This window comes from Capra hircus, chromosome 1, assembly GCF_001704415.2.
Source record: "Capra hircus breed San Clemente chromosome 1, ASM170441v1, whole genome shotgun sequence".
Classification (NCBI taxonomy): Eukaryota; Metazoa; Chordata; class Mammalia; order Artiodactyla; family Bovidae; genus Capra; species Capra hircus.
This window is the reverse complement of record NC_030808.1, coordinates 50,232,842-50,259,742: the sequence shown is the minus strand read 5'-3', so window position 1 is coordinate 50,259,742 and position 26,901 is coordinate 50,232,842. Positions and strand designations below refer to the sequence as shown.

The 26,901-nt window shown below is 36.6% G+C and overlaps 1 protein-coding gene across 9 annotated transcripts in view; it reads left to right on the top strand.

Annotated features, from left to right (window-relative positions):
* Positions 1–26,901, top strand: part of CBLB (Cbl proto-oncogene B) — a 222,574-nt gene that overhangs the window by 119,405 nt on the left and 76,268 nt on the right. For all 9 annotated transcript variants that reach the window (XM_018062089.1, XM_018062245.1, XM_018062197.1 and 6 more), the window contains exons 6-9: positions 1,996–2,117; positions 5,082–5,219; positions 8,841–8,928; positions 11,801–11,932. In XM_018062089.1, the coding sequence (XP_017917578.1) occupies positions 1,996–2,117; positions 5,082–5,219; positions 8,841–8,928; positions 11,801–11,932 (480 nt within the window). The remainder of the gene's footprint in view (positions 1–1,995; positions 2,118–5,081; positions 5,220–8,840; positions 8,929–11,800; positions 11,933–26,901) is intronic.

The following is a 26,901-nucleotide window of genomic DNA, read 5'->3' as shown; positions in this document are numbered from 1 at the left end:
AAAACAAAATTCAGTGACTCCAATAGTTATTATTCAGTTTTTTTAAACACATGCTAATACTCTTCCAAGTATTGTTTATGTAATTATTAGTCATCCCTTAACAAGAAAATTAAAAACATTTTTTTTTCAAGTACATAGAACCTCTCATAAGAGTGTTCTCCAGAGCTCATTTTTCCCCAATTAGGTATTTTAGTGTGATGGGGAAATACCCTAAAGATTTTTGTTGTTATTTCAGCAAAGGTTAAACTCTTCATTACTAAATCATTCTTAAATCATTCTTTCCCTTGTTATCCTCCTCTCAAGGGATATAATCCTAAAAGAATTCCGCCTTGTAAATTTGAACCTTGCTTAACAATAACAAGGAACAAGTCTCAAAACAAACAGAAGTAGGAGCCCTCCACCAGTAACTGAGTCTAGGATAACTGTTTCGACAACTTTCACTTGGCAACACAGAATACTTTTTTTTTCTTTTAATTAGAAGATTTGAGTTAATAATTTGGCACATTAGATAGAGTATGCTGCCAATTCCTTGGAATAAATGTAGCTTCAGCCTTAAAGATACAGCAGAGGTGATTCATTCAACACCCTCAAGCAAAGTTGTTTATTACTGGCTGCCTTTTTTCCCTTGCCATGATTTGGAGGGACAACTAATCCCATTAGAGGGAGTGATAACAAACCGTGTGTGTGTGTGTGTGTGTGTGTGTGTGTGTGTGTGTGTGTATTTCTGTGAAGGATTTCTGTAGAATTCACCTCTAAACTGAACCTTTTCTGATTTTCTAATTGTACAAGGATGAACCAGATGTTAGAATTGTAGTGTGTGTGTGTGTGTGTGTGTGTGTGTGTGTGTGTGTATTTCTGTGAAGGATTTCTGTAGAATTCAGCTCTAAACTGAACCTTTTCTGATTTTCTGATTGTACAAGGATGAACCAGATGTTAGAATTGTAGTGTGTTACCATGTGTGTGTGTGTGTGTGTGTGTGTGTGTGCGTGCGTGTGTATTTCTGTGAAGGATTTCTGTAGAATTCACCTCTAAACTGAACCTTTTCTGATTTTCTGATTGTACAAGGATGAACCAGATGTTAGAACTGTAGTGTGTTATCATGGGAGTCAAGGCTTTGTAGACAAGTCAGTCATCAGATAGGCTGCTCACAGCAGCTGTCCTGGTTGCTCTGCTCTGATGCTGCTTTAGTGCTGGTCTCCCTTTGGGAAGCAAGACAGGCATGTTCCTTGTTCTTAATGTAGCTTAGGGTCAGTGTGTAGACTTTGCCAAATCACTTATATTCCATGATAGTCTTTTGTTCTACAAAATGTGATGTCCAAATGTTAGAGTAGTGAATAAAACAGACAGAGAGATGAGGCATGAGATGAGTAGTAGTGATTTCGGTCTGAGAAGGCTGTGTTGAGGAAAAGATGTTTGAAGAGGAAGGAGTCACATGCATACTTGAAGAATTTAGGTAGCGGGATCAGCACATTCAAAGGCTCTGAGGTGAGAGAGTATAATTATGTTCAAGCCAGCAGCAGTGTGATCCGCGGATCTAGAGGAAAGGCAGAATGTGAGAGAGTCACAGCAGATGGGGATACAGGGGAACTGGGTCTCAACCCCGTAAGGTCCTTCTAGGCCGTTTATAAGAACTTTGGCTTTTAGTCAAAGTTAGAGAGTTTTGAACCAAAGGGTGATGTGGTTTATGTTTCAAAATGATCGCAACTGCTGTATTGGGAATAGAATATGTGGAAAAGAGATTATGTGGTTTTCCTTTTTGCTTTCAATATTTTTTTTTTCCTAAAATCTATTTTCTGCATAATTATATTTCTCCAAAATGAAAGTAAGTAGTTTTATGTTTGCTTTTGGATAATATAAGTTGACCTAAGCCATGTAAACTCATATTCACTGTAAAAATATCCAGGAGAATTTTGGTATGTGTATTAAATAATGGCTTGGTGTGTAAATGATAGTTGATATTCTCTAGGTAATCTTTTAATTTACTTATACTTTTAGCCTTGGGGTTCTATTTTACGGAATTGGAATTTCTTAGCTGTAACACATCCGGGTTACATGGCATTTCTCACATATGATGAAGTAAAAGCACGGCTACAGAAATACAGCACCAAACCCGGAAGGTAAGACTTTTTGGCAGTAATATTATGTGATGCATGTAAAGATGGAAAGTCCTCGGTGGTTCATTCCTAAGTAAATCAGTTATCCACATGGGGTTGAGGGGAGGGAAATGCTAATAGACCAAAACAGTGCTTCCTAATTCAGTTACTCAAATTGGTATGTTATGCTTGTTCTGAAACTTAATGTTCATAAAGTGAAAGAGGATATGGTAATATGTAATTTGATGAATTTAGAGAATAAGTCTCAGAGTTTAAAATTGGAATAAGATATTAGGATATTAACCCTTTTCGTGACATGTGTTTGTGTATAAAATTGTATATTTGAGTACTTGAATACGGCGCTAATGACAAATCAGTTTCATGTTCATTATTTTAGGGTATTTTTCAAGACATTCAGTTTGGTTCTATGATAATCTTGTAATTACGTATGAATGTGTATTAATGCATATAAGTACATGTAAGTGTACAGATACATGATGAATGTGTAGCAAGTTCATAACCATATAAACCTGTTGCTAACACTCCCAAGGAGTGTCATGTCCTTGAGAACTTCTTCCATAATCCCTCATGCCTGGTGTTGAAATGGAATGAAACTCACAGAGCTTAGCTGTGTGATCAGCCTCTCTGGCTTTGTCTAAGAGAGCAGACTTTATTAATGGCATATCTGGGGTCAGAAAATCTCTCTCCCTTGGTGCAGACATTTTCTCCACAGCCAGTCTAGAAATGGGCCAGGCACATAGTAGGCGTTTGTGCTGTGGCATGCAGTCTGCTGGATGTGATGGTCATGACAATGAGACTGCCCTGCCTTACTTAAAGCATTTAGTAGGAGACACCATCCCATTTTCCATGAGAGCACTGATGTTTATATGGGGTCATTTCATTTTAGAAGTTGAGTATTTTTCAAGTCTACCTTTTTCTTCTAATACCGTTTTTATTTGATTTTTAGTGCGAATGTCATTTGTCCTTTAAGAAAGTCTTTTCAAACGGTCAGTTATGGATGATTTCTTCCCTCTTTGCCATAATGGAAAAATTTCCACCTCTTATATTTCTAAGAATTTCTATTGCATATTAGAAGGTGGTTGTGGGTACAGAAAGCAGTGTGGCTCCTGTGGAGTCACGGGTTTAGACTGAGAACTGGTTCTCATTGTGCCTACAAGAGCAGGTCAGTTATTGTGCACATTGACAGTGGCTTAGGTGCGTCATTTTGTTTCATTCAGGGATCTCTCATAACCAAATTTTTCCATGACTTTTGCTCTCTTGATTGCATTCAAAGCATCATCTTGTTCCTGGAGTATGATTTGAAAGATATAATACCATTGGAATCATTCATACAGATTTAACATAGAAGTCATTTGGGAAATTATCTCCAGTTCTAAAAAAAATAATAAAGTGGGTCTTTTTTGTGTTCTCTTGTTCAAGATCTTGGAGATAATTAATGACCATGTTGGAAGTATTAATAAAAGCCAGAACTCATCACCATTCGAATAGTGCTTTTAAGATTGTGCTCTCTGAAAGGATGTCTTCTTTTCCTTCCCTTCTTGCCTTGTATCAGTTATTTCTTCTAAGTTTTCGTCAATGATGAAATGATCAGTCTGTGGTAAACTATTGTATGTACATGTGATAGGGTATTTAAATGTGTTTAGGAAAATTCAGTGAACAGCCAAATGATTTTAATAAATATTTGCTGGAGTGGTCCTTTCTCTCAGAAAATGGTTCATCTCTTTGGCTTCACGGTAAAGAAAATAGTTGGGTATATTTCAAGGACATTTGAGTTCTTAAGGTTGTACTTTATTTGGATCCAACTGACAGTCATGTCTGTGTGGAATTATTTTGGATGATTATGATAAAGGATGCCAAGTGAGAGGTTTATTTTTCAGCTTTCTAGGAGAATGTTTTTAGACTTCTTGAAAAGTCCTTTCCAACAGTTCCAAAACCAATATGAAAATCACTTCTTCCTTTCTTTAAAGAGCCCAGTTTTCTTCAAAGATGAAACCACATTGCAGTACAATAAATCTAATGACTGTGTAGCTGTTGTATATGCTAAATTATCTGTTAAAGTTTTTATTACAGTACTTGTTTAATCAATAGCTAATGTAATTAACAGATGCTTATTTCTACCACATACATATAGCAATCAGGGTACTCAAATACAGCTTAAGTTGGCCTACTTTTGATCTGCTTAAGGTGTTATAAAATCCAGATATGATTATCATGAATAAGATTGAGTGTAATACACTTAAATTCAGGGAAATGCCGTAAAATGTAGTAAGTTGATAATTAGCTAATCATAGTAAATAATAATGAATTTAAAACCAAGTCAGTGTCTTCTGACATTGTCATTAATTTATTTTATATTTTAGAACTATTTTAATTTCCTATCACAAGACACTGAACTTGACAGGATTAGAGGGAGACCATGAACTTACCTAGTTTGTTTTCCCATTAATATAGTTCAGCCCTTTGATCTTTTGTTTAAATATGAATGGCTGTAATACTTGAAAGAAAAGTATTATTTTTAAACAAGTTTTTAACACCTAAAAGTGCATAATTTTAAGATGACAAAATAATGTATTGAATTCCATAGTAGACTGGCTCCATTTCTGTCTGAGCTAGCCAAATTAATTTTTACTTCCTTTATTTTTGCTTTCCAAAAATGTCACAGCTGTTTCACACCACCAGCACTTTCATGCAGAGCAAACCTCTAATGATGATGGTAGTAAATTATTTGAGGGTTTACAACTTCGATTATTTTTTCACAGAACTCTAGCAATATTTAAATGGAATTACTATCATTTCTTTTGCAGATCAGTAAATGGAGAAGGAGAAAAGTGTAAAAATAAGTTTGAAGATAGAAATCCTAAATGACTTTGTTTATTTTGCTTAAGAAAAAATCTAACAATTGTTTGATAGTAGTTAGTGAGCAGACATTTTGAAAGTGTTTAAACATAATTTTCTTATGTTTCACAGCTACATTTTCCGGTTAAGCTGCACCAGGCTGGGGCAGTGGGCCATTGGCTATGTGACAGGGGATGGCAATATCTTACAGACCATACCGCACAACAAGCCCTTATTTCAAGCCTTGATTGATGGCAGCAGGGAAGGATTGTGAGTATGAGACATGGGAGTTGGAGTGTTTATTGTTCACAGATGTGGAAGATAGAGGCTCCTTTTGATGGTTGGCATGGACAGTGAGCCTGATGGTGTGACTGGTTTTTATTTTAAAACTAAGAAATGGATGATCCTTAGATTTTACTGTTCATTTCTTAAAATAGTCAATTTAAAGTAACCTAATTATTTGATTTTTTTTTTTAGCATGGTCCTCACAACCTTCAGATCTCAATATTTCCTTAGAGATATTAGAAAATACATTAGTTGGAGAATGGATGAGCAGAATGATTATTTGATTGTTCCCTAGCTAGCTCTGCTCCTGTGCTCCCAATCTGTACTCTCAGTCAGTATAGGGTCTTTTAATCCTGCTGTTGGGATCATGGGCAGATTCTGATAGGCTCTGTTCTTGGACTGTTAGTAAAGTTGCAAAGAAGCTCCCATTGTGGGATTGCCACAGACAACTCACAAAAGCAGCCGCCCCAAAGAGCCATCCATCTGCTCTTCTGTCTCAGAAAAATACAACTGGTTATTCAAGGGGCCTGGAATTTCATTTCCCTGGGGAGCACTGTGCTCCTGTGTCTCTGAAACGTGCCTTCCTTCTCTCCCACCCTCCTCTTTTGCTTCCTCTCGTTCGTCTTTTTTTTTTTTTTTTTTTTTAATTAAAGGATAAGTGAGGTACAATGTTAAATGTTACAGGTGACCAGTATAATGATTCACAATTTTTAAAGGTTATGCTCCGTTTGTTGTTGTTGTTGCTCAGTCACTCGGTCAGGTCTGACTCTTTCCTTGGACTGCAGCATGCCCGGCTTCCCCGTCCTTCACCCTCTCCTGATGTTTGTGCAAACTCATGTCCGTTGAGTCAGTGATGCCATCCAAACAGTTCATCCACTGTTGTCCCCTTTTCCTCCTGCCCTCAATCTTTCCCAGCCTCAGAGTCTTTTCCAGTGAGTCAGCTCTTTGCATCAGGGGCCAAAGTATTGGAGTTTCAGCTTCAGCATCTGTCCTTCCAATGAATTTTTAAGGTTGATTTCCTTTAGGATTTATTGGTTTGATCTCCTTGCTGTCCAAGGGACTCTCAAGAGTCTTTTCTAGCACCGCAGTCTGAAAGTGCCCATTCTTCGGTGCTCATTCGGCTCCATTTATAGTTACTGTAAAATATTGACTATATTCCTGTGATAGAAACCTGAGAGGGGGAAGTCTACCAGAAAGAGAAAATAGTTTCCGTAGCAAAATTTTACTTTGCCAAAGTAAGAACAAAAAAAAAGAAAAGTGATGAGCTCCATGTGAATGGATAGAAGTTGTGAAATTTTAAGAAATAGTTATGTAAGAATGAATGGCAAACTGGTACTAAAAGTCTGTATTTCTTCTTTTTTTAATTATAAATTTTCTATTCCATTATTTATACCTAACCTCTAGTACATCAAGGATTCATATGTGTGGCTTTCTATCCACTGTAACAGGATTTTTGCTTTGAAGAAAATGTACTTCAGAGTTTCAATTTATAAAAAGAGATCACAAGTGGGCAAATCTGTGAATGGACTAATTTTGATATATCTTATTTATATTGTGGGCTTTCCTGGTAGCTCACAGGTAAAGAGTCTGTCTGCCAATACAGGAGACCTGGGTTTGATCCCTGGGTCCAAAAAATGCCCTGGAGAAGGAAATGGCAACCCACTGCAGTATGTTTGCCTGGGAAATCCCATGGTCAGAGGAGCCTGGCTGGCTACAATCCATGCGATTGCAGAGTCAGACATGAAACAACAGCGACAACAAAAGATCAGTAAAAACACAGGATATCATCTGTCCAACTATTTCCAACTGTCAGGTTCATTTGTCCTTTCCTTATAGTTAATCTGATATTGTGGGACATAAGTGATAAAGAAGTTTACTTTGATAACTAGCCAAGATTCCTTATTCCTTCAGTGCCATTGAAAGGGACTCAGCAGCAGCAGTATTGAAGACCATAATCATTGAATTGCTCCTATACAGAATTTTTAAACCTGTTCTTTGGCAAAATTATTGTCATTTTGTAATCTTTTATTTCTGAATTCTCCCTAGAATTCAACATTTTTGAAGTGTGGTGAACAAGTATAAAAAGAAAGTTACCAACTTTTGCTTATCACTTCTGTAACGTTTGTAGCATTTTATCCTACCCCTATGCTGCTGCTGCAGCTAAGCCGCTTCAGTCGTGTCCGACTGTGCGACCCCATAGACGGCAGCCCACCAGGCTCCCCCGTCCCTGGGATTCTCCAGGCGAGAACACTGGAGTGAGTTGCCATTTCCTTCTCCAATGCATGAAAGTGAAAAGTGAAAGTGAAGTCGCCCAGTCGTGTCTGACTCTTAGCGACCCCATGGACTGCAGCCCACCAGGCTCCTCCATCCACGGGATTTTCCAGGCAAGAGTACTGGAGTGGGGTGCCATTGCTTTCTCCGAACTCCTTTTCCTAAATCTTAAAAATACAACAACAACAAAAAAACCCACTCACTGATTTTCTTCTTACCATATGAGAATTGTCTGTCCTCTAGGTTTATTTTTTCCTGGTTTTCTTGTAGAATTTTAAACACTAACATATTTATAGACTATTTATGGATAAATATTTTTTGTTACTTCACACAATAGTTGTCGTATAGTTTTACCCTTTATTCACCACTGTAGTGTTATATTCTTAAGGTATCATTCAAAAATCTAAAACAAAAAGTTAATAAACAAGATCACCTGTAACTTAATGAATTGATGAAATCCAGCAGTAGTGTTACTTATTTCCTAATCTAATATAGGTGCTTACCAACATGATCAGCTTCATTTTTAAAGATGGGTTTCTGAATAATTAAGCACTGGTTTAGCACAGCAAATGGCATGATAATTTAAGTTCTTATTTTAATTCTCTCTAGAAATGGAACCTTATGTTTATAAACCATTCTGTTGGTAGCTTCATTTGAAATAAATGAAACCTAGAGTTGTAACCTTTGTGTATGTGCACGTGTGTATGTGTGCCAGGGTAAATGGAAGGTGAAACAGAAAGGGAATGGGAAACTAGAGAAAGAAAACACCACAAAAATGTTTGGATAACTTTTACGAGAAAATTGTGGGCTTTAATTCTATTTTTGTTTTGTAGTGGTACTAAGCATAGTGTAAAATGTAACATTAATTGTGCTTCATGTGAAAGACGTAATAATTGCAAATAGGTATATTTTCTGAATATTTTGGAATAGAACATGAGTAACCAGTGAAAGTGTCAGTCACTCAGTCATGTCCAACTCTTGTGACCCCCATGGACTGCAGCTTGCCAGGCTCCATAGAATTCTCCAGGCAAGAATACTGGAGTGGGTTGCCATTTCCTTCTCCAGTACATATAGTGAAGGTATTTAATTGAAAGTGATTGCTTAATGGCTGAGTCCATATTCATTATATATTTCTTTTGTTTCCTAGATTTTAAATTTCCTAAAAATAACTTGTAGTGTTATGGAAACAGTGATAGAATAAATTCTTGATGTAAGATACATAAAAAGGAGACATCTAAATGTGCATTTAAATATAGAAGAATCTGATTACATAACCTTAGAGGCAATTAAGACTTGTATCTAGTTATGTAAATAAAATTTCTGTTTATAATTCAGCTATCTTTATCCTGATGGGAGGAGTTATAATCCTGATTTAACTGGATTATGTGAACCTACACCCCATGATCATATAAAAGTTACACAGGTAAGGACAATTTCTGGAGGCATATTTAAAATTAATACGTATTTGTGATTCCTTTGAAATAACGTTCTTAATAATTGGTAAAGTCATGTACAGATATTTAATGCAAAATATATTTAAGGAATTCTAAGAGTGTTTGAAAAGAAATTATAGAACTTTCTTCATTTTTTGGATAAAAATCTCTTATTAATCTTTCTGCTTCCAATATAATACTGACATTTATGTGGGGAAATAGATAAATCTGTAGGTAGGCAGATCTATAGGAAAGGAGAGACATTTAGCTTTAGAAAACTTCAGGGAGAATTAGAATAATTGTATGCATTAGTTTTTAAAGTCAAATGAGTAATTGAAACCTGTTGGAGACAATAAATTGTATTCTTGTAAATTCACTGTTGGCACCCTCATAGGTTATAACTTGGCGGCAGGGGGTGGGGGCCGGGTAACTTGGTAAAGTCTTTCTTGAGGGTGATATTCAATAGTTACCAAAACCTAAACATGTTTGACTCTAGATTCCACATACATATCACTTGAATATACACACAAAGATCTGTACACCTGGATGTTCACTTTAGCATTTTTCTTAAAAATGAAATATTCAGTTCAGTTCAGTCACTCAGTCGTGTCCGACTCTTTGCGACCCCATGAATCGCAGCACGCCAGGCCTCCCTGTCCATCACCAACTCCCGGAGTTCACTCAAACTCATGTCCATCAAGTCGGTGATGCCATCCAGCCATCTCATCCTCTGTCCTCCCTTTCTGCTCCTGCCCCCAATCCCTCCCAGCATCAGAGTCTTTTCCATTGAGTCAACTCTTCGCATGAGGTGGCCAAAGTATTGGAATTTCAGCTTTAGCATCAGTCCAATTACAGTATACCAAATAGCTATATTCAGTCTTAGGTTAAATACCATAGTATACTCATACTTCATTATCTTGTAAAGTCTTTAACGAGAGGAAGGTAGCTCTAAACACACATGGGAACTTCTGCATCTTGTTATGTAAAAAAGTTTGTAAAGCTTAATTATGTAACATTTGATTTTGTAAAATGACATTACGTAACTTCAGTTTTATATATAAAAATTATCATTTGTGAACGTGTGAATGCACTTTAAAAAAATAAAAATGAAAAACACTAATTTGGCAACAGTTTTTGAGAGAGAACTTCCAATATTATGTAGCTGTAGTTAAATTTTTTTTAAAAATTTTATAATTTGTATATTTTGTGCTTTGTGTAATAATAAAACCGTAATAAAACCAAATGATAAGTTTTAGGGAAAACAGTAGATAATTTTTCATTTCTGCTTCTTTAGATTTCAATGGTTTTGATATTTAAAATATACTTGTTGACATGTGTACTATTTGGGGCAGTTTTAAAACTTTAATATATGAAAGCCATTTAAAAAGTTATGTACTGATTCTGTGTTTTCTAATGTATGTAAAAAGACACAGGAGACAATTCCTCATTATAAAGCCATTGTTTAAAAATTGTTTTAAAATTCATATTCAGGAGTAGTATCATTCTCTTAAACTACTCATAAATATTTGAATAGCTTACCTCTTAGGTTGCATTGGCTTCTGCAAGTGTGATTGTATTGTATTTTAATTTTTTTGATAATTGTAAATTGGCCCATTGAATTGCATAACCAGTATACGGGCTACAGTCTATAGGGTCGCAAAAAGCCAGACACGACTGAAGTGACTGAGGACGCACACACATAGATACTTATCTAGTATTTTAGGGATTTCAGTCATATATATGATACTTTGTGCTTCTTTTCCATCTTGATCTACTCTTTCCCTTAATTTTAAAATTATATAGTCACACATATACCATGGAAGACAGAATTTATATATGAATGAGTGAGTATGTGGGTGTGTGTATCTATGTGTTTCTACATATATAGTTTTTCTCCCTGAGATTGTAAGATCTTTTTAGGCTAGGGATTAAATATTGTCATTTATTCATCCTGTCCAAGGCCATTTATGTAGTACATACTTACTAGACTAGCACATTGCCTTATTTAAACAAATTTTTGTTTCAATAACTCCTTTTCTTTGTATCCCTATTAAGTAACACTCTGTTCATACTTTCTTTATACTTACCAGTATATCTGAATCTTCTTTGTGACAGAGATCTTTTCATTATTTGAACACTGAGAATTTAACTATGCCAAAAGCATCTAAACTAGTGAATAAACAGAATAGATTTTTAATAAAACAGTTTTTGGTAGCTGAAATGATTAGGTTTTTGATCATGTTAGACTGGGAAAAGAGTATGCAAATAGGGGTTTAATATAGAATTTTAGGTAAATAATTTATACTACTGAGCCTCAGGTTTTTTTTAATTCAGTGTATCTTATTATACTTTGGAGATTATATGACATAGTGAATGTGGACAACAGTACATAGCATGCAGAAAGACCTTGGCAAATTTTCCATCCTGAAGTTTCCTAGATAGATGTCTAAGAAATAAAATTGTCAGTATTTCAGTTTTGTCAAAACTGTATTGCAGTTTTGACATTAAAATTAGATGAGTATGTAGTATTTACAGAGAAAAGTATTGTTTTTTATTGAATTTAAAACCATACGTTTGTCTCTTAAATCACCCTGTTGATGCAGGTACCTTCCTAAAGGAACAGTACAAAATGTTAAATAATCCAAAGTATTAAAAAAGCTTACACAGTTGCTGATAAAATCTTTTTAATTTTATAGACCAAATTGTGACTACCAATTTAAAAAATATCTTAAATGGCAGTTTGATCTGACAGAATCAAGTATGAGGAATTTACTGTGAGTCATGGTATTTGAGAAAATTCAGTCTTATCAGTTCATGCAAAATAATACATTAACGTTACCTTTTTTGCTCCCCCAATTCCAGGAACAATATGAATTATATTGTGAGATGGGTTCCACTTTCCAGCTCTGTAAGATTTGTGCTGAGAACGACAAGGATGTCAAGATCGAGCCTTGTGGGCACCTGATGTGCACCTCTTGTCTTACAGCCTGGCAGGTATAGTCAAGATTTAATTAGTCACATTAATGTCTTCCTTACATTCCCTATGAATATGTCTTTTTTCAGTTTTCTTCATCTTAAGGATTCAAAAAGTCGTACTGATAAGTGTTTGTTTGAACGGTTGATTTTTTAAAAATCTCATATGTTTGAGTCTTTCACTTCTACAATTTGACTTTTTGTTGGGTTTTCATGTTTTCCTTGTGCCGTGCTGTGCTTAGTTGCTCAGTCATGTCCTACTCTTTGTTACCTCATGGACTGTAGCCCTCTCTGTCTGTGGGGATTCTCCAGCCAAGAATACTGGAGTTGGTTGCCATTCCCTCCTCCAGGGGATCTTTCCGACCCACGGCTCGTACCCAGGTCTCCCACGTTGCAAGTGGACTCTTTACCGTCTGAGCCACCAGGGAGGCCCAAGAATTCTGGAGTGGGTAGCCTATCCCTTCTCCAGGGTGTGTTCCCAACCCAGGAATCTAACCAGGGTCTCCTGCATTCCAAGTGGATTCTTTACCAGCTGAGCTTCCAGGGAAGCCCTTTCTTTCACTATTATTTAATATATAAAATTAAAATAACTTAATCTTATAATATTAATCATAAGTAGTTCTGCTTCTATAACACTATTGATTTCAGAATATCACCAGTGTTGCAAACTAACTATATGTATTTATTGTAGCCCAGATTATATTTATAGTAGATCAGCTTCTCAAGCAAAGTAAACCCTAGTAGATAAATCTTATGTTGATGTTGCAACACTTCTCTTGAGAAGGTATGGCTCCTGTCTCATGTATGTCTCCAATTGCTTTGTAAGGCTAAAACAGGAGAATCAGACAGAAAGTTTCCCAAATGTCCGTAGTTCCTTTAGTCACTAAATTTTCCAATTTACAAGCCAAAGCTGCCTTCCATTCTGTAGGCATTCAATAAATAGAAATTGATTTGCTGTTTTAGAATAAGACCTAGAAAATAATTGGTTTCCCCAAGGGCTTCTTTGAAATATTTCTTTATCTGTAATAAAGGTTGGAGATTTTAAAATAGATCTTTGGACAGATTTCTAGTTTTGTGTATTTGGAGGATTCACAGAATATTTTGCTCAAGCACTTTTTTAGCTACTCTGTTTTAACATAGTCAGTGTTGAAGTCAGTATGGTTGATTGGATTTAGAAAACAAATCATTAAACTTTCAAGCCTGTAAAAAAATTTGCAATTGAGAGTTATCATGGGTATCCGTATTTCTGAACCTTTCCAGCCCAGAACCTGTGTATTTCCTCAGGAAGGATGGCCTCAGGGGATCAAAGGAGCATTGATGTTTGTTGAGCTCATTACTTGATGATAGAATATTAATGATTTTCACATTTTCGCATTCTTATGAAGAGGGCCTCTTTTTACCTTTGGGGAACTTTTAAAAATGGATGAAGAAAAAGAGGAAGAACTAGGAAATGAATTACAATTGATTTACATTTACAGAGCCATTTCTGAGCTCCCAGACATCTTTCCTTCGTTAGTAAAAATTGTTCAACCTCCCTACATGGCTGTCTTTCAATATGCATTTGATTTATATTTTACCTGAGGTTTTCCTTGTTTTCTTTGCCCTCATTTCCCTTTATCCCTTCATGATGCTTGTGAATTTTGTGTAGGACAGGGAGAAGTTGGAGGAAAAGCAATGCCCAGTATGGTATCAGCAAACTCTCAACATAAAGTTACTTGATTGCTGTTTATGTTAAAAATAATAGTTCTGCAGACATAGCAGTGCCTTTTTTTTAAAATAAATGTTTCAATAAATTTAGTTACACTGGTAGAAGATAAAACTGTCAGTTTGCAAATGGATTTCAAATGTATCAGTAGAAAATATTATAGAGATGTTATTAACTCAGTGCCTGGCTGACAGGGAGGGGACCACTTTAAGATTATTTGCTTTAAGTATTTCAGGGCAAGTATTAAACTGACAGAGGCCAAATATGTTTGTCAAGCCCTTTAGACTGAGTTACGTCTTCAGTACAGTAGTATGGTTCTTACAGGTTTGAAGAAAGGAAAAGTTTGCTTTTCTCCCTAAAGAAAACCAGAATTTTAGGCTGGTCCAGGCTCCCAGCACTCTACCTCCGCAGATGGCCTGCGTACTTCAGCCCCTTCTCTGTGGTCCTGGGCTTGGAGCATACAAATACAAGCATATTGCAGGACCTAGCATCTTCATCTTGAAACAGTGTTTGGAAGTTCAGAGGAAGTTCCCACTATGTTGGTGGAAACCTTTGGTTAGTAAAGATTATCATTTACAGTGTCATTCAAAATAGCTGTTCACCTTACGGCTCAGAGTAAGTGAAAGAGTGGAGCTGAATGTAAAACAAAGAGGTTTTACTTATTTTAGTTTCTATATTCTTCTTAAATGAAACTAATCTTTAAAACTCCAGGGCCAGTGATATGTATTTAATGAGTCTGTGCACTCCTTGCAATAGGTTTGTTATGTGCAAGGACACAGGGGGGTGTCCCAGTCGTCATGGCTGTGTTATTAATCCTTTGCCCTTTACATAGCCACAGCTTTTCTATGTTTTATTCTGCAGTCTCCAAGTGGTACCATTCCTCTTTATGATTTTCCATATTGATCTAATGGCCTTATATTAAGATAGGTTCAGTCAATTTGTAATTGCTCATATTTGAAATTTTTTCTTTTCTTTTTTTTTTAAATTCTTTAGTACTTAGTCTTAGAGATTGAGGAAGTACATAAGTTGTCAAGTGCTAAAAATTGTCTCTGAGTAAAATTTTAGGAGAAGCTATGTGAAAAAATAGTAATAAAGTAGTAGTAGAGTAAGTTAAGTAGGAAAAAAAATTGACAAATTTGAAAGTGCTTAGAAAGTTGAAATAATCAAAATAAATCACACTCGTGTCGCTAGTGATGTGGCTCAGACAGTAAAGCAGCTGTCTACAATGTGGGAGACCTGGGTTCGATCCCGGGGTCGGGAAGATCCCCTGGAGAAGGGAATGGCAATCCACTCCAGTACTATTGCCTGGAGAATCCCATGGACAGAGGAGCCTGGTAGGCTACAGTCCATGGGGTCGCAAAGAGTCGGACACGACTGAGCGACTAATCTCAATCTCAATATAATCATAGAATTTTGTATATAGGTTAATGAAAAATATGCAAAGGCAGTATTTCAGCATCATTAAAATTCTTCCCACACAGGATGTTTAATGATTAATAAGTATTTTTCTGATACATTTTTGTATATGTCTCTGTAATCTGCATGTTATTTAGTCTCATAGTGAAAAGTGAAAGTGAAAGTCTCTCAGTCGTGTCCAACTCTTTGCGACCCTGTAGACTGTATAGTCCATGGAATTCTCCAGGCCAGAATACTGGAGTGGGTAACCTTTCCCTTCTCCAGGGGATTTTCTCAACCCAGGGATCGAACTGCATTGCAGGTGGATTCTTTACTAGCTGAGCCACAGGGAAGCCTACGTTGTGTCCAACTCTTCGCAACCCCATGAACTGTAGCCTGCCAGACTCCTCGTCTGTGGGATTTCCTAGGGAAGAATACTGGAGTGGGTTGCCATGTCCTCCTCCAGGGGATCTTCCCAACCTAAGACTGAACCAATGTCTGTTATGTCTCCTGCTTTGCTGGACAGATTCTTAAGATCTTCCCTGGTGGCTCAGATGGTAAAGCATCTCCCTGCAATGCGGGAGACCCGGGTTCGATTGCTGGGTTGGAAAGATCTCCTGGAGAAGGAAATGGCAACTCACTCCAGTACTCTTGCCTGGAAAATTCTGTGGACGGAGGAGCCTAGTAGGCTACAGTCCATGGGTTCGCAAAGAGTCTGACATGAGTGAGCGACTTCACTTTTGTATGCTAGATAATATAAAGAAAAGAGAACACTAGGACTAAGATTGTGCTAAATCGCTTCAGTCATGTCCAACTCTTTGTGACCCTATGGACTGTAGCCCTCCAGGCTCCTCTGTCCATGGGATTCTCCAGGCAAGAATACTGGAGTGGGTTGCCGTGCCCTCCTCCAGAGGATCTTCCCGACCTAGAATTGAACCAGTCAGTGTCTGTTATGTCTCTTGCTTTGGCAGGCAGATTCTTAACCACTAGCACCACCTGGGATGCCCAGAACTAAGATGACAAGTTAAAAGACAGTGATATTGAAGATCAATTGTCAAAAAGCCTCCGTAATGTCTCCGTTCTGTCCATTTCTCTTCTGAAATGTATCTGTAGTCTTTTCAAAGACTCTTTAGCATGCTCCAGATCTGTGAATGAATTCTAAGAATTTCAAGCCTCAGCTCCATTTGTTCCATTCAGTCGCTGCTGAGTGATTCCCTTCAACTTTTCACATTTTGGTTTTTTTTGCACTTTTTAATATTGCTGGCAATATTACTGGTACTAAACCTATAGCCAGGAAGACCAAGTTTCTATTTATTGCTTTTTGTTTAACACCAATAGACATGCACAGTGATCTCTGGTTCAAGTTTTCTCTACCCCAAAGAAAACTGTTGTTGGGTCAACATTTGGGAATTTCAAAGTGATATTCAGTAGTCTGTATCTCAGTGGAAAGTTAGTCGTTAAAGAAGCTTCAACTTGCGAACATTTCCACTTTTGGATAACCTGAATATTTCTACATGTACATAATTTCACTCAGTGCTTCTTGCTGCCAAACAAAAAAATCTGTTTTTTGACAGCTTTCATAGTTTTGTATGGACTGCAGTATTTGACAACCTTTTAAACACATTATTGCAAAATACCCCTGTTATTTAATAAAAACAAAGGTCTTATACAGTGAATCTAGTTAAACAGTTAACAAACATCAGCTATACTAAATCCTCACATGAGTGAGCTGCTTACTGAATTTAACCCAATTGACTGTCAAAGTGAGGACAAATGAACACAAGTATGGGACTTTTCTATAGTTCTATACTGTGCTGTGAAACATTGTATATAAGCTTGTAGATGTAATTGGAAATGTTATGTGACTCCCTGGATATGAGTACATGTAGTAATGTGTGTCTTTTTTCTTTTTTTTTAACTTTTTCCTTATTCAAAATGGTAAAGGGCTAGAATGTGTTTTGTGACTTTAAAGACAGTGTTTTGGTTTCTATATGCTTGTTTTTCTGAGAGAAAAAATTGGGTTTTCAAACTTAATTGTGCACAAGAATAATTTGATATCCTTTAACTTGCTTGGTACAAGCTGACATGGAATGACATCCATCATTCTTCAGTATCTCAAATCCATTGTTATTTATTTAGGAAACAATCTTTGAGCATCTTCTCTGTCCAAGGTTCTATAGTAAAGACCCAGTCCATACTCACAAGAAGTTAAAATTAAATCTAAAAATTCTATAGAGGGGCACAGTACTAATAATCACTTGAAATGAATATCCTATTATCTTTCAAATTTAATTATGGATGGGAAATATTTTTGTTACTTTTTTCTGCTACTTTGGTTGGGTGTATTGACATGAAAAGGATTTTAAAAGCTGCATGTCTGCCAAGAAGCTCTGATAAATCAGAGTCCAATAGGAAATATTAAACCCAGACCATAAAACATTTTGTGTTTAGCCATTGTGAATCTTTAGCAAGTCGCTCTTCACTAACTTTTCCTTCCATTTGATGCCCTACTTTGGTTTAATTGAAATTCATCGGAGACTTAAAGTTTATGTAATTAATGGAAACCTAAGACATGCACAGTAGAGGTGTCAGTCAGTTGTTTCAAGCTGCAAGTGGTTACTCTAATTGCTGTCATAATGGCCCATTAGTCATGCTTCCAAAGAGGTGTCAGATACTTTCTTCTTCTGAAACATCTGTGTTATTTAATAAATTGAATAAGCAAGCCTGAGTTTGCACAGAATACTAAGTAAGCTTGAGTAGTCACCTCTCTAGAGGCATTCTTTGAAGCAGTATCACTGTGGGTGAGGCATTTCTATTCTGTCCTTGGCAGTGAAACTTGGGAGAGTTTTATTTCACTTCCACACTGTTCCACGATTATTAACAAAACATTTTCTTCTTTACCCTGAACTCTTCCATGTCTTCTGTTTTGTAATAGCACATTATGTGGAAGTGATGTTGCAGGGTTACTATGTAAGGTGTCAAGTAAGGAACTGTTTTTATTCGATTTTTCCTTTCAGAATATAGAAAATATCTTCTGAGCTCATGAATAGGACATACTGTAAACTATGTTCTTCAAATTTTCCTTCCAAAATGAAAAATGGATATATATGTGTATATATATATATATATATGCCAGTTGGATATGCAGCCTTGTTTTTAATTACTGCCAAGGACTTTAATTCAGTTAAAAATAAAATTAATTTTTTCTTCTAGTTATTCCTCTTGCATATTTTTTCAAAATAATTTAGAGGAAAGATACTGGAATATTCAAAATGCTTCATAAAAAGTCAATAGATGAAAATTAATAAGCCCTGATTTTAACATGTGATTAAAGAGATTTATATATGTCCCATATTTAGAGAGCATTATTGGATAGGAAGAAATATGTAACTGAGAGGTGAGAAGTCAGCTCAAAGGACCACATTTAAGGCACTAAGAAATAATCTTTTAATATATCTTCCTTCAAAAGCAAGCAGGCTTCAAATTTCTAGCCTCAGTGAAACTTTTTAGACTTAGTACTACAAGTACTTAGTACATGATAAAATGCTGAAACTCCTCTTTCACTTTGAGAGTCATGTAATGGCCACGGTTTCCTCAGCTATCTCACCTCTTTTGTTTTGTTCCTGAGACTATTTTTGTAGTAATCATAACAACCAGAATTTGCATAGCACTTTGCAAAGCTTTGAATTAATTTTTCTTACTTTACCTTTCAGATATCCCTTAAAATGTGCATTCTTTCATTATATCCAACAAATAAGATGACATGGCTTACCCAGTGTCACACAGTTGGAGTTTGTGGGTATAGGGCTCTAGTCCAGCCCTCCAGATCAGAATGTCTGTGATCCAACAAATAAGATGATATGGCTTACCCAGTGTCACACAGTTGGAGTTTGTGGGTATAGGGCTGTAGTCCAGCCCTCCAGATCAGAGTGTCTGTGCTCCTTTCCTGAGTCACTGTTTTCATGGACCTCCCAAATTAAAACTAGAAGAGTCTAGATTCATCTCTGTCATTTCCCCTTGCCCGCCATAAAAGAACATCAGAACTAAAGATCTCTCTCTCTCTGTTACTTATTCTAATACCATCGTTAACTGTCCTCATTCATTCTTTTTGTTTGTTTTTTAATTTATTTTTTCATTGAAGGGTAATTCCTTTACAGAATTTTGTTGTTTTCTGTCAGACCTCAACATGAATCAGCCATAGGTATACATATATCTCCTCCCCATCAGACCCCTCTAGGTCGATACAGAGCCCCTGTTGGAGTTTCCTGAGCTATAGAGCAAATTCCCATAGGCTATTTATTTTACATATGGTAATGTAAACTTCCATGTTACTCTTTCCATACATCTCACCTTCTTTTCCCCTCTCCCTATGTCCATAAGTCTATTCTCTATGTTTTTTTTCTCCATTGCTGCCCTGTAAATAAATTCTTCAGTACCATTTTTCTCTATTCTGTATATGTGCGTTAGAATATGATATTTATCTTTCTCTTTCGGACTCACTTCAGTTTGTATAATAGGTTCTAGGTTCTTCCACCTCATCAGAACTGACTCAAATGCGTTCATTTTTATGGCTGAGTAATATTCCATTGTGTATATGTACCACAACTTCTTAATCTGTTCATATGTTGATGGACATCTAGGTTATTTACATGTTTTAACTATTGTAAATAGTGCTGCAATGAGCAATGGGATACATGTGTCTTTTTCAACCCTGGAATCCTCAGGGTATATACCTAGGAGTGGGATTGCTGGGTTATATGGTGGTTTTGTTCCTAGTTTTTTAAGGAATCTCCATACCATCTTCCATAGTGGCTGTATCAATTTACATTCCCATCAACAGTGGAAGAGGATTCTCTCTTTTCCACACCCTCTCTAGCATTTATTGTTTGTAGGCTTTTTGATGATGGCCAGTCTGACTGATGTGAGGTGATAACTCATTGTGGCTTTGATTTGCATTTCTCTAATAATGAATGATGTTGAGCATATTTTCATGTGTCTGTTAGCCATCTGTGTGTCTTCTTTGGAGAAATGTCTGTTTAGGTCTTTTTCCCCCTTTTTGATTGGGTTGTTTTTCTACTATTGAGTTGCATGAGCTGCTTGTATATTTTGGAAATTTATCCTTTGTCATTTGTTTCATTTGCTATTATTTTCACCCATTCTGAGTGTTGTCTTTTCACCTTGCTTATAGTTTCCTTTGCTGTGCAGAAGCTTTTGCTTTTAATCAGAACTCTCCGCCATGACCCATCCATCTTGGGTGGCCCTACATGTCATGGCTGATAGTTTTATTGAGTTAGACAAAGTTGTGGTCCATGTGATCAGATTGATTAGTTTTCTGTGATTGTGGTTTTTATTCTGTTTGACCTCTGATAGAAGAGGATAAGAGTATTTTTAATTTCCGTAATTGTGTTGTCTCTGAATGTTTATTCTTTAATTCTTCTAGGTCTTTGTAAATTGATTCTTGCATTTTCTCCATTTTGCTTTCAAAGGTTATGATCATCTTTACTATCATTTTTCTGAATTCTTTTTTGGGTAGTTTCCTCTTCATTTATTTGGACTTCTGTGTTTCTAGTTTTTTCCTTCATTTTTGTAGTTTTTCTCTGTCTTTTCATTTTTTTTTAACTTATTGTGTGTAAGGTCTCTTTTTCCCAGGCTTCAAGGTTGAATTCCTTCTTCCTTTTGGTTTCTGCGCTCCTAAGGTTGGTCCAGTGGTTTGTGTAAGCTTCTTGTAGGGTGAGATTTGTGCTGAGTTTTTGTTTGTTTTTCCTCTGAGGGGCAAGGTTGAGTGAGGTGCTAATCCTGTCTGCTGATGACTGGGTTTGTATTTTTGTTTTGTTTGTTGTTTAGATGTTGTTTAGATGAGGCATCCTGCACAGGGTGCTGTTGGTAGTTGGGGGATGCTGGGTCTTGTATTCCAGTGGTTTCCTTTGTGTGAGTTCTCACTATTTGATACTCCCTAGGGTTAGTTTCGGAGAAGGCAATGGCACCCCACTCCAGTGTTCTTGCCTGGAGAATCCCAGGGACAGAGGAGCCTGGTGGGCTTCCATCTATGGGGTCGCACAGAGTCAGACACGACTGAAACGACTTAGCAGCAGCAGCAGCAGCAGGGTTAGTTCTCTGGTAGTCTAGGGTCTTGGAATCAGTGCTCCCACTCCAAAGGCTCAGGGCTTGATCTCTTCAAATCCTTGTGCTTATGATAAGTTTTGAACATATATGATGAAAATTTTCAAGAATATATGCAGTGGATTCTCTGTTTAATTTCCAAGTGTATCAGGGCTGGCTGAGGAAACTCCTTAGGTGGACACCAGAAATGCCGATGAGAAGGGAAGACAACACTGAAGCCTCTGGGTTCCTGATTACCATGTATAGCTCAGAGAATCCTACCCAGTGCTCTGTGGAGACCTGTGATTGTCTCTTGTAGCCATCCTCGAAAACAGCCAGGATATTAGATGTAATCTGTGTGAGGTCTCTGGTTGGAGGGGCGGGTGGGAGTCCACAGCATATATGGGGAGTCCCCATGTGTATGGGGGCCAGCGGCAGGTCGCGCCGGGTCACCGGGCTGTCTCCTGCAGTCCTGGCTGCAGTTGGTCCAGTAGTTTCAGACTCCCTGGGCTTTGGCTGCAGGGAGAGCCAGTTTGCTTCCTTGTTCATTCTTTTTTAAAATAATTTTAGTTCTTTATTTTTGGCTGTGTTTGATCTTTATTGCTACATGGGCTTTTACTCTAGTTGCGGCAAGCGCGGGCCACTCTGTGTTTGTGCTACACAGGCTTCTTATTGCTGTGGCCTCTCTTGTAGCTGAGTACGGGGGTCTAGGGTGTGTGAGCTTCAGCTGTTGCAGGGCATGGGATCTAGAGCACAAGCTCAGGAGTTGTGGTGGATGGGCTTGAACCTGTGTCTCCTGCATTGGTAGGCAGATTCTTTACCACTGAGCTACCAGGGAAGCCCTCATTCTTTATAACAAGAATTTGCTGAGTTTTTGTGAAATATATTGTGCTCTGAAAATGCTTAGCCTGTACCCAAGGTACTGTCAGTATATATATGTGTATTTATCTACTTGGTTAGTTATTTTTTTTACAGTTGTTTCACGTTGTAAAAAAAAAGATTTATGGTAGCTTCTAATCCATGTGAAGCATAGCACGGTAATATACATTAGAAGTTACCAAGATGGGAAACAAACGCACATAAAGTAAAAATATAAAATGCATTCCAAAATGGGACTCATGAAGTACTATGTATTTTCTGGGACCCTCATTTTATACTGTATTTGCAGGAAGGCATGAAGTGATTGACCTTAAAGTATGCCTCCAAATAATTAATCATCCAGAGAGCAAAATAAATTATACTATATATTATATTTACCTTTAAAAAATAAAAGAAAGTATGTGAGAGATAATATAGATCTGAACAATATTTAACCAAAGAATATGGAAGGTGACTGATATATAAACTTGCAGTATTTATTGTTGCCAAATGAACCTTAGAATTTTATCATGAGCATCTTACATAGTTTCAGAGAATGTAGAACTGGCTGTTAACTTTCTGTCTCTTTTGGTTTGGTAGGATTTATTTGAGGAAGTGAAATCTACTGAGTAAATCAGAATGGATGGAGTCCAAGTACTTCCTCTTAACTTTCTCATTATGTAAATTTTTTGGAGCTGATAGAAGGAGTTATTTATTGGTTCTTCTTCATTAACATATGTTTTACCATCTTACGTTAAGTGTATGTTGACAGAAGCATTATTTTAATTATTAAGGTGCAATTCTGATAATTTTTATGTCTGTTGAAGACACTCTTTGTGTGTAATCAACCATCTGACGAAACAAGGGTGAAGTACTGAAATAGCACCAAAATTTGAGAATTTGAGTACCAAATTTGAGAATATGGTCAAGCCTAATTTTCATATGACAGTAGTCAGTTTGTAGAGAAAGTAGTGGATGAAGTCATTTTGGAAGAGGCAAGGTGTGTGATCTCTGTTTGCAAATGAAAATTGAAGTACATTGCAGCTGGATTTTGATTGTAGTAATTAATGTAAACTCTCAACAAAGATAAAACTTAACAGAAAATATATTTTGTGGCATATACCCATAAAGCAGCTACTCTCACATTTGTATAGCATTATTCTTGAAGGTAGGAAAGATGGCCAAAAACCTAAGTTCAGTTTTAGATGAACTGTTCCCAGTCTTTCTTGTACCATCAAGATACTGTTATTGCATATCACTTTCTCCTCTTTCCAAACACAATCTTTTCAGTTATCCTTTATCAGGAAATAGATCATGTAAACTGGAAGTTATCTTTAACCAGACAACATGCAGACTGACCTTGGAGGTTCTAAGGAATCCTTTGTAGGGGATGCAGTTGCTTATTCATTCTAGCCACTGTGCTCAAAAGTAATAATGACTTTAATTATTTAGATTGGCTAGATTAATTGTAGTTATGATAACTGTATGTTAGGTCTTAAAAGATTTCCTGTTTTCTAGGTGCTTATACTAAAACGTTTATAAATGATTTATGTGACGTGTAAGCCATGTCACCAGGGCTTCCCTGGCGGCTCAGATGGTAAAGCGTCTGCCTACAATGTGGGAGACTCAGGTTCGATCCCTGGGTTGGGAATATCCCTTGGAGAAGGAAATAGCAACCCACTCCAGCACCCTTGCCTGGAAAATCCCATGAACAGACGAGCCTGGTAGGCTACAGTCCATGGGGTCGCAAAGAGTTGGACACGACTGAGCGGCTTCATTTCACTTTATGTGAAGTGTAGGATTTACTTCAAGGTTATCCAAGGCTGGAGGGAGCAAGAGAACAATTTATAGCTGAAACAGGATTGAGCATTAATTGATAATTGTTGAAGTTGGGAGATAGGTACATACAGATTTATTACACTTTTCTCTGTGCTTCTGTTTATGTTTGGAAATTTCTAATACTTTTAAAAAAATGTCTAAATGAATGAAGTGTCTACGTAGGCCCCAGAGTATTGCTTTCCACCCTTCATGCATTAAAGACACAGAGAAAATCAGCTGTTTTATACTTTAATTGTTTACTTAGTGGCATTTAGCTTCCTTAAATTAAAGAAAAAAGCTGTATACGCATTTCCCCCACAGCCTACTCCCCCATCGCCCACTCTCAATCTCTGGCAACCACCAATCTGTTCTCTGTATCTGAACTTGACTTTTCTTTTGAGTTAATTGATCTTTAGATTTCATGTGCAACAGAGATCATATTGTATTTGTCTTTCTCTGGATTATTTCTTACATAATGCCTTTGAGGTCCACCCATCTTGTGGCAAATGGCAAGATTTTGTTCTATTTTATGGCGAAATTATATTCCATGTATGTGCATGCCACAGTTTGTGTCCATTGAAGGACACTTGGGTTGTTTCCATATCTTTGCCGCTATAAGTATTGCTGCAGTGAACACAGGATGTGCATCTATCTTTTCTAATTAGTGTTTTCATTTTCTTCAGGTAAATATCCAGAAGTGGGATTTGGATGGATTGTATGTTAGTTCTATTTTTAATTGTTTTGAGGAACCTCCATACTATTTTCCATAGTGCCTGCATTAATTTACATTCCTGTCAGCAGTACACAAGGGTTTTCTCTGTCCACATCCTCACCGACACTTGTTATTTCTAGTCTTTTTGATAATAGCCACCCGAGAGATGTGAGGGGATATATCACTGTGGTTTGCATTTCCCTGATGATTAGTAACACTGAATATCTTTTCATGTTCCTGTTTGCCATGTATATGTCTTTGAAAAAATGTCTATTCAGATCTGTCCATTTTTTAATCAGATTGTTAGTAGTTTGTTTTGTCTTTTGTTTCCTGTTGAGTTGTATGAGTTCTTTATATATTTTGGATGTCACTTGCAAATATTTCCTTCCATTCAGTAGGTTATCTTTTCATTCTGTTGATGGTTTCCTTTGCCATACAGAACCTTTTTAGTTTGATGTAATCTCACTTGTTTATTTTTGCTTTTGCTGCTTTCAGTTTTGGTGTCAGGTTAAAAAATTCATGCCAAGTTCTATGTAAAGGAGCTTACCACTTAAATTTTCTTCTATCTAGAAGTTTTATGGTTTCAGTTCTTACTTTCAATTCTTTAATCCATTTTAAGTTAATTTTTATATATGGTATAAGGTAATAGTCCAGTCTTTATTAATTTATTTATGCCATGTGACTCTCTTATTTTCCTAACACCATTTATTGAAGAGACTGCCCTTTTCTCGCTGTATATTCTTGGCTTCTTTGTTGTAAATTAATTGACCGTATATATCCATGGGTTCATTTCTAGGCTCTGTTCTGTTCCAGTGACCTATGTGTCTCTTCATGCAGTTCCATACTGTTTTAGTTACTGTCGATTTGTATTGCTCTACTTAGGGCCCAGAGTACCAGTTTCCATCATTCATGCATTAAAGATGTGGAGAACATTAGTTCTTTTGCATCTTGCTCTTTCATATTAGAACTATCTATTTGAAATTTTCTTATGTAGATCTGTAGGAAAATTCCCTGCAGGAACACAATATGAACCCCTTTTGACTTTTATAATGAGGGGATTATACCTGGATGATAACCTGTATTGAATATGTACTTACACTTCTTATTATCAAAAGATAGGAGAAAGGTTGAGTTTTCCTTAAATATTTGCTCCTGTGTTAGAAAATATCAGTATAAGATGGGAGAATTAAGTAACAGTTTTATTATCTGTAAAATGATGGAGCAGATAATTGAATTGCCTTGAAGCCCAGCAGACCTGAGCACATGTGGCAGTAACCATCAGAGAATTTTGTAATAACCTGTCTATATCTCTTCAGCTCTTTACCATTCCAAGTTTCTTTCCCAAATTACATAAGCAGTCGATGAATAAAGAATTGTAGTTTTGTTTTGTTTTGTTTTTTTAATTAACCAATCCAACGAACATTTGTTTTTCTTGTTTTGACAATTTGTTTGGGAAAGGAGATGTTCGGTTTGTTAATCAGAGTAAGGCTTGGGAAAGAATAGACCCACCACAGAAATCTACCACAGAATCTGACACAGAGTGTATACTAACTCGTCCTGAGAGAGGAGAGTGAGAGTGTTACTCCACCATTGATTAGAGCATCACGGGAGGGCAGGTAGATCACCACGTTCCCATCGTACCAAGCAGATAGGACAGTCTTAAGTACTGAATGGTTTCTTTAAAGATGTTAGCCCTTTTTATTCATAGTCTTATCTCTAAAATGATGCTCATTCATGTCATTTCTGCCTTTAATATGATCTTGTATTTGTACTGTTTTTACAGTAATAAAGTACTAAAGTCAGGGTATAATACAGAAACAAAAAGATGGTGGTGAATGTCATATGCCTTCCGTCTGTAAAAGTCAGCCTTATCTGCAGGGCGAGAAAACAGTCATCATATTTTCCTACCAATTGTGAATTCTTAATGTAGTTAGTTTTTAAAAAGTGAAATTGGGAGATTTTCTGAAAACTTCAGTAATTAACTCATAAATGAATTTCTGGCCACAAAGTATTTGCACAGATCTTTTTGCAGTATCTACGTTGGAAGCAAAATGAGGGGCAAAATGTGTTAACTCACATATTACTACATTCCATATGGGCTGTGTCAGGGTGACCAGCTGTTAAGACAATTGTGACTTCTAAATATAAACTTAATTTTTCCCACTGATTGCTTATAAATCAGGACTTCAAAAGACCTCAGCAATCAAAATGGAAATATTTAGCCATAGTTATGTGCACAGGAACTTTTTTCAGAATTGACTTTGAAATGTATTGTTCCAACTGGTACTACCACTTTTTTTATGATAGAAATTTTCATCAAAATGTCCTTTCTATCAAATGTTTAATTAGGACTACTGCCTTTTGGTAATGAGGGATATGAGTCAATTTTGAGTTTTCTGCAGG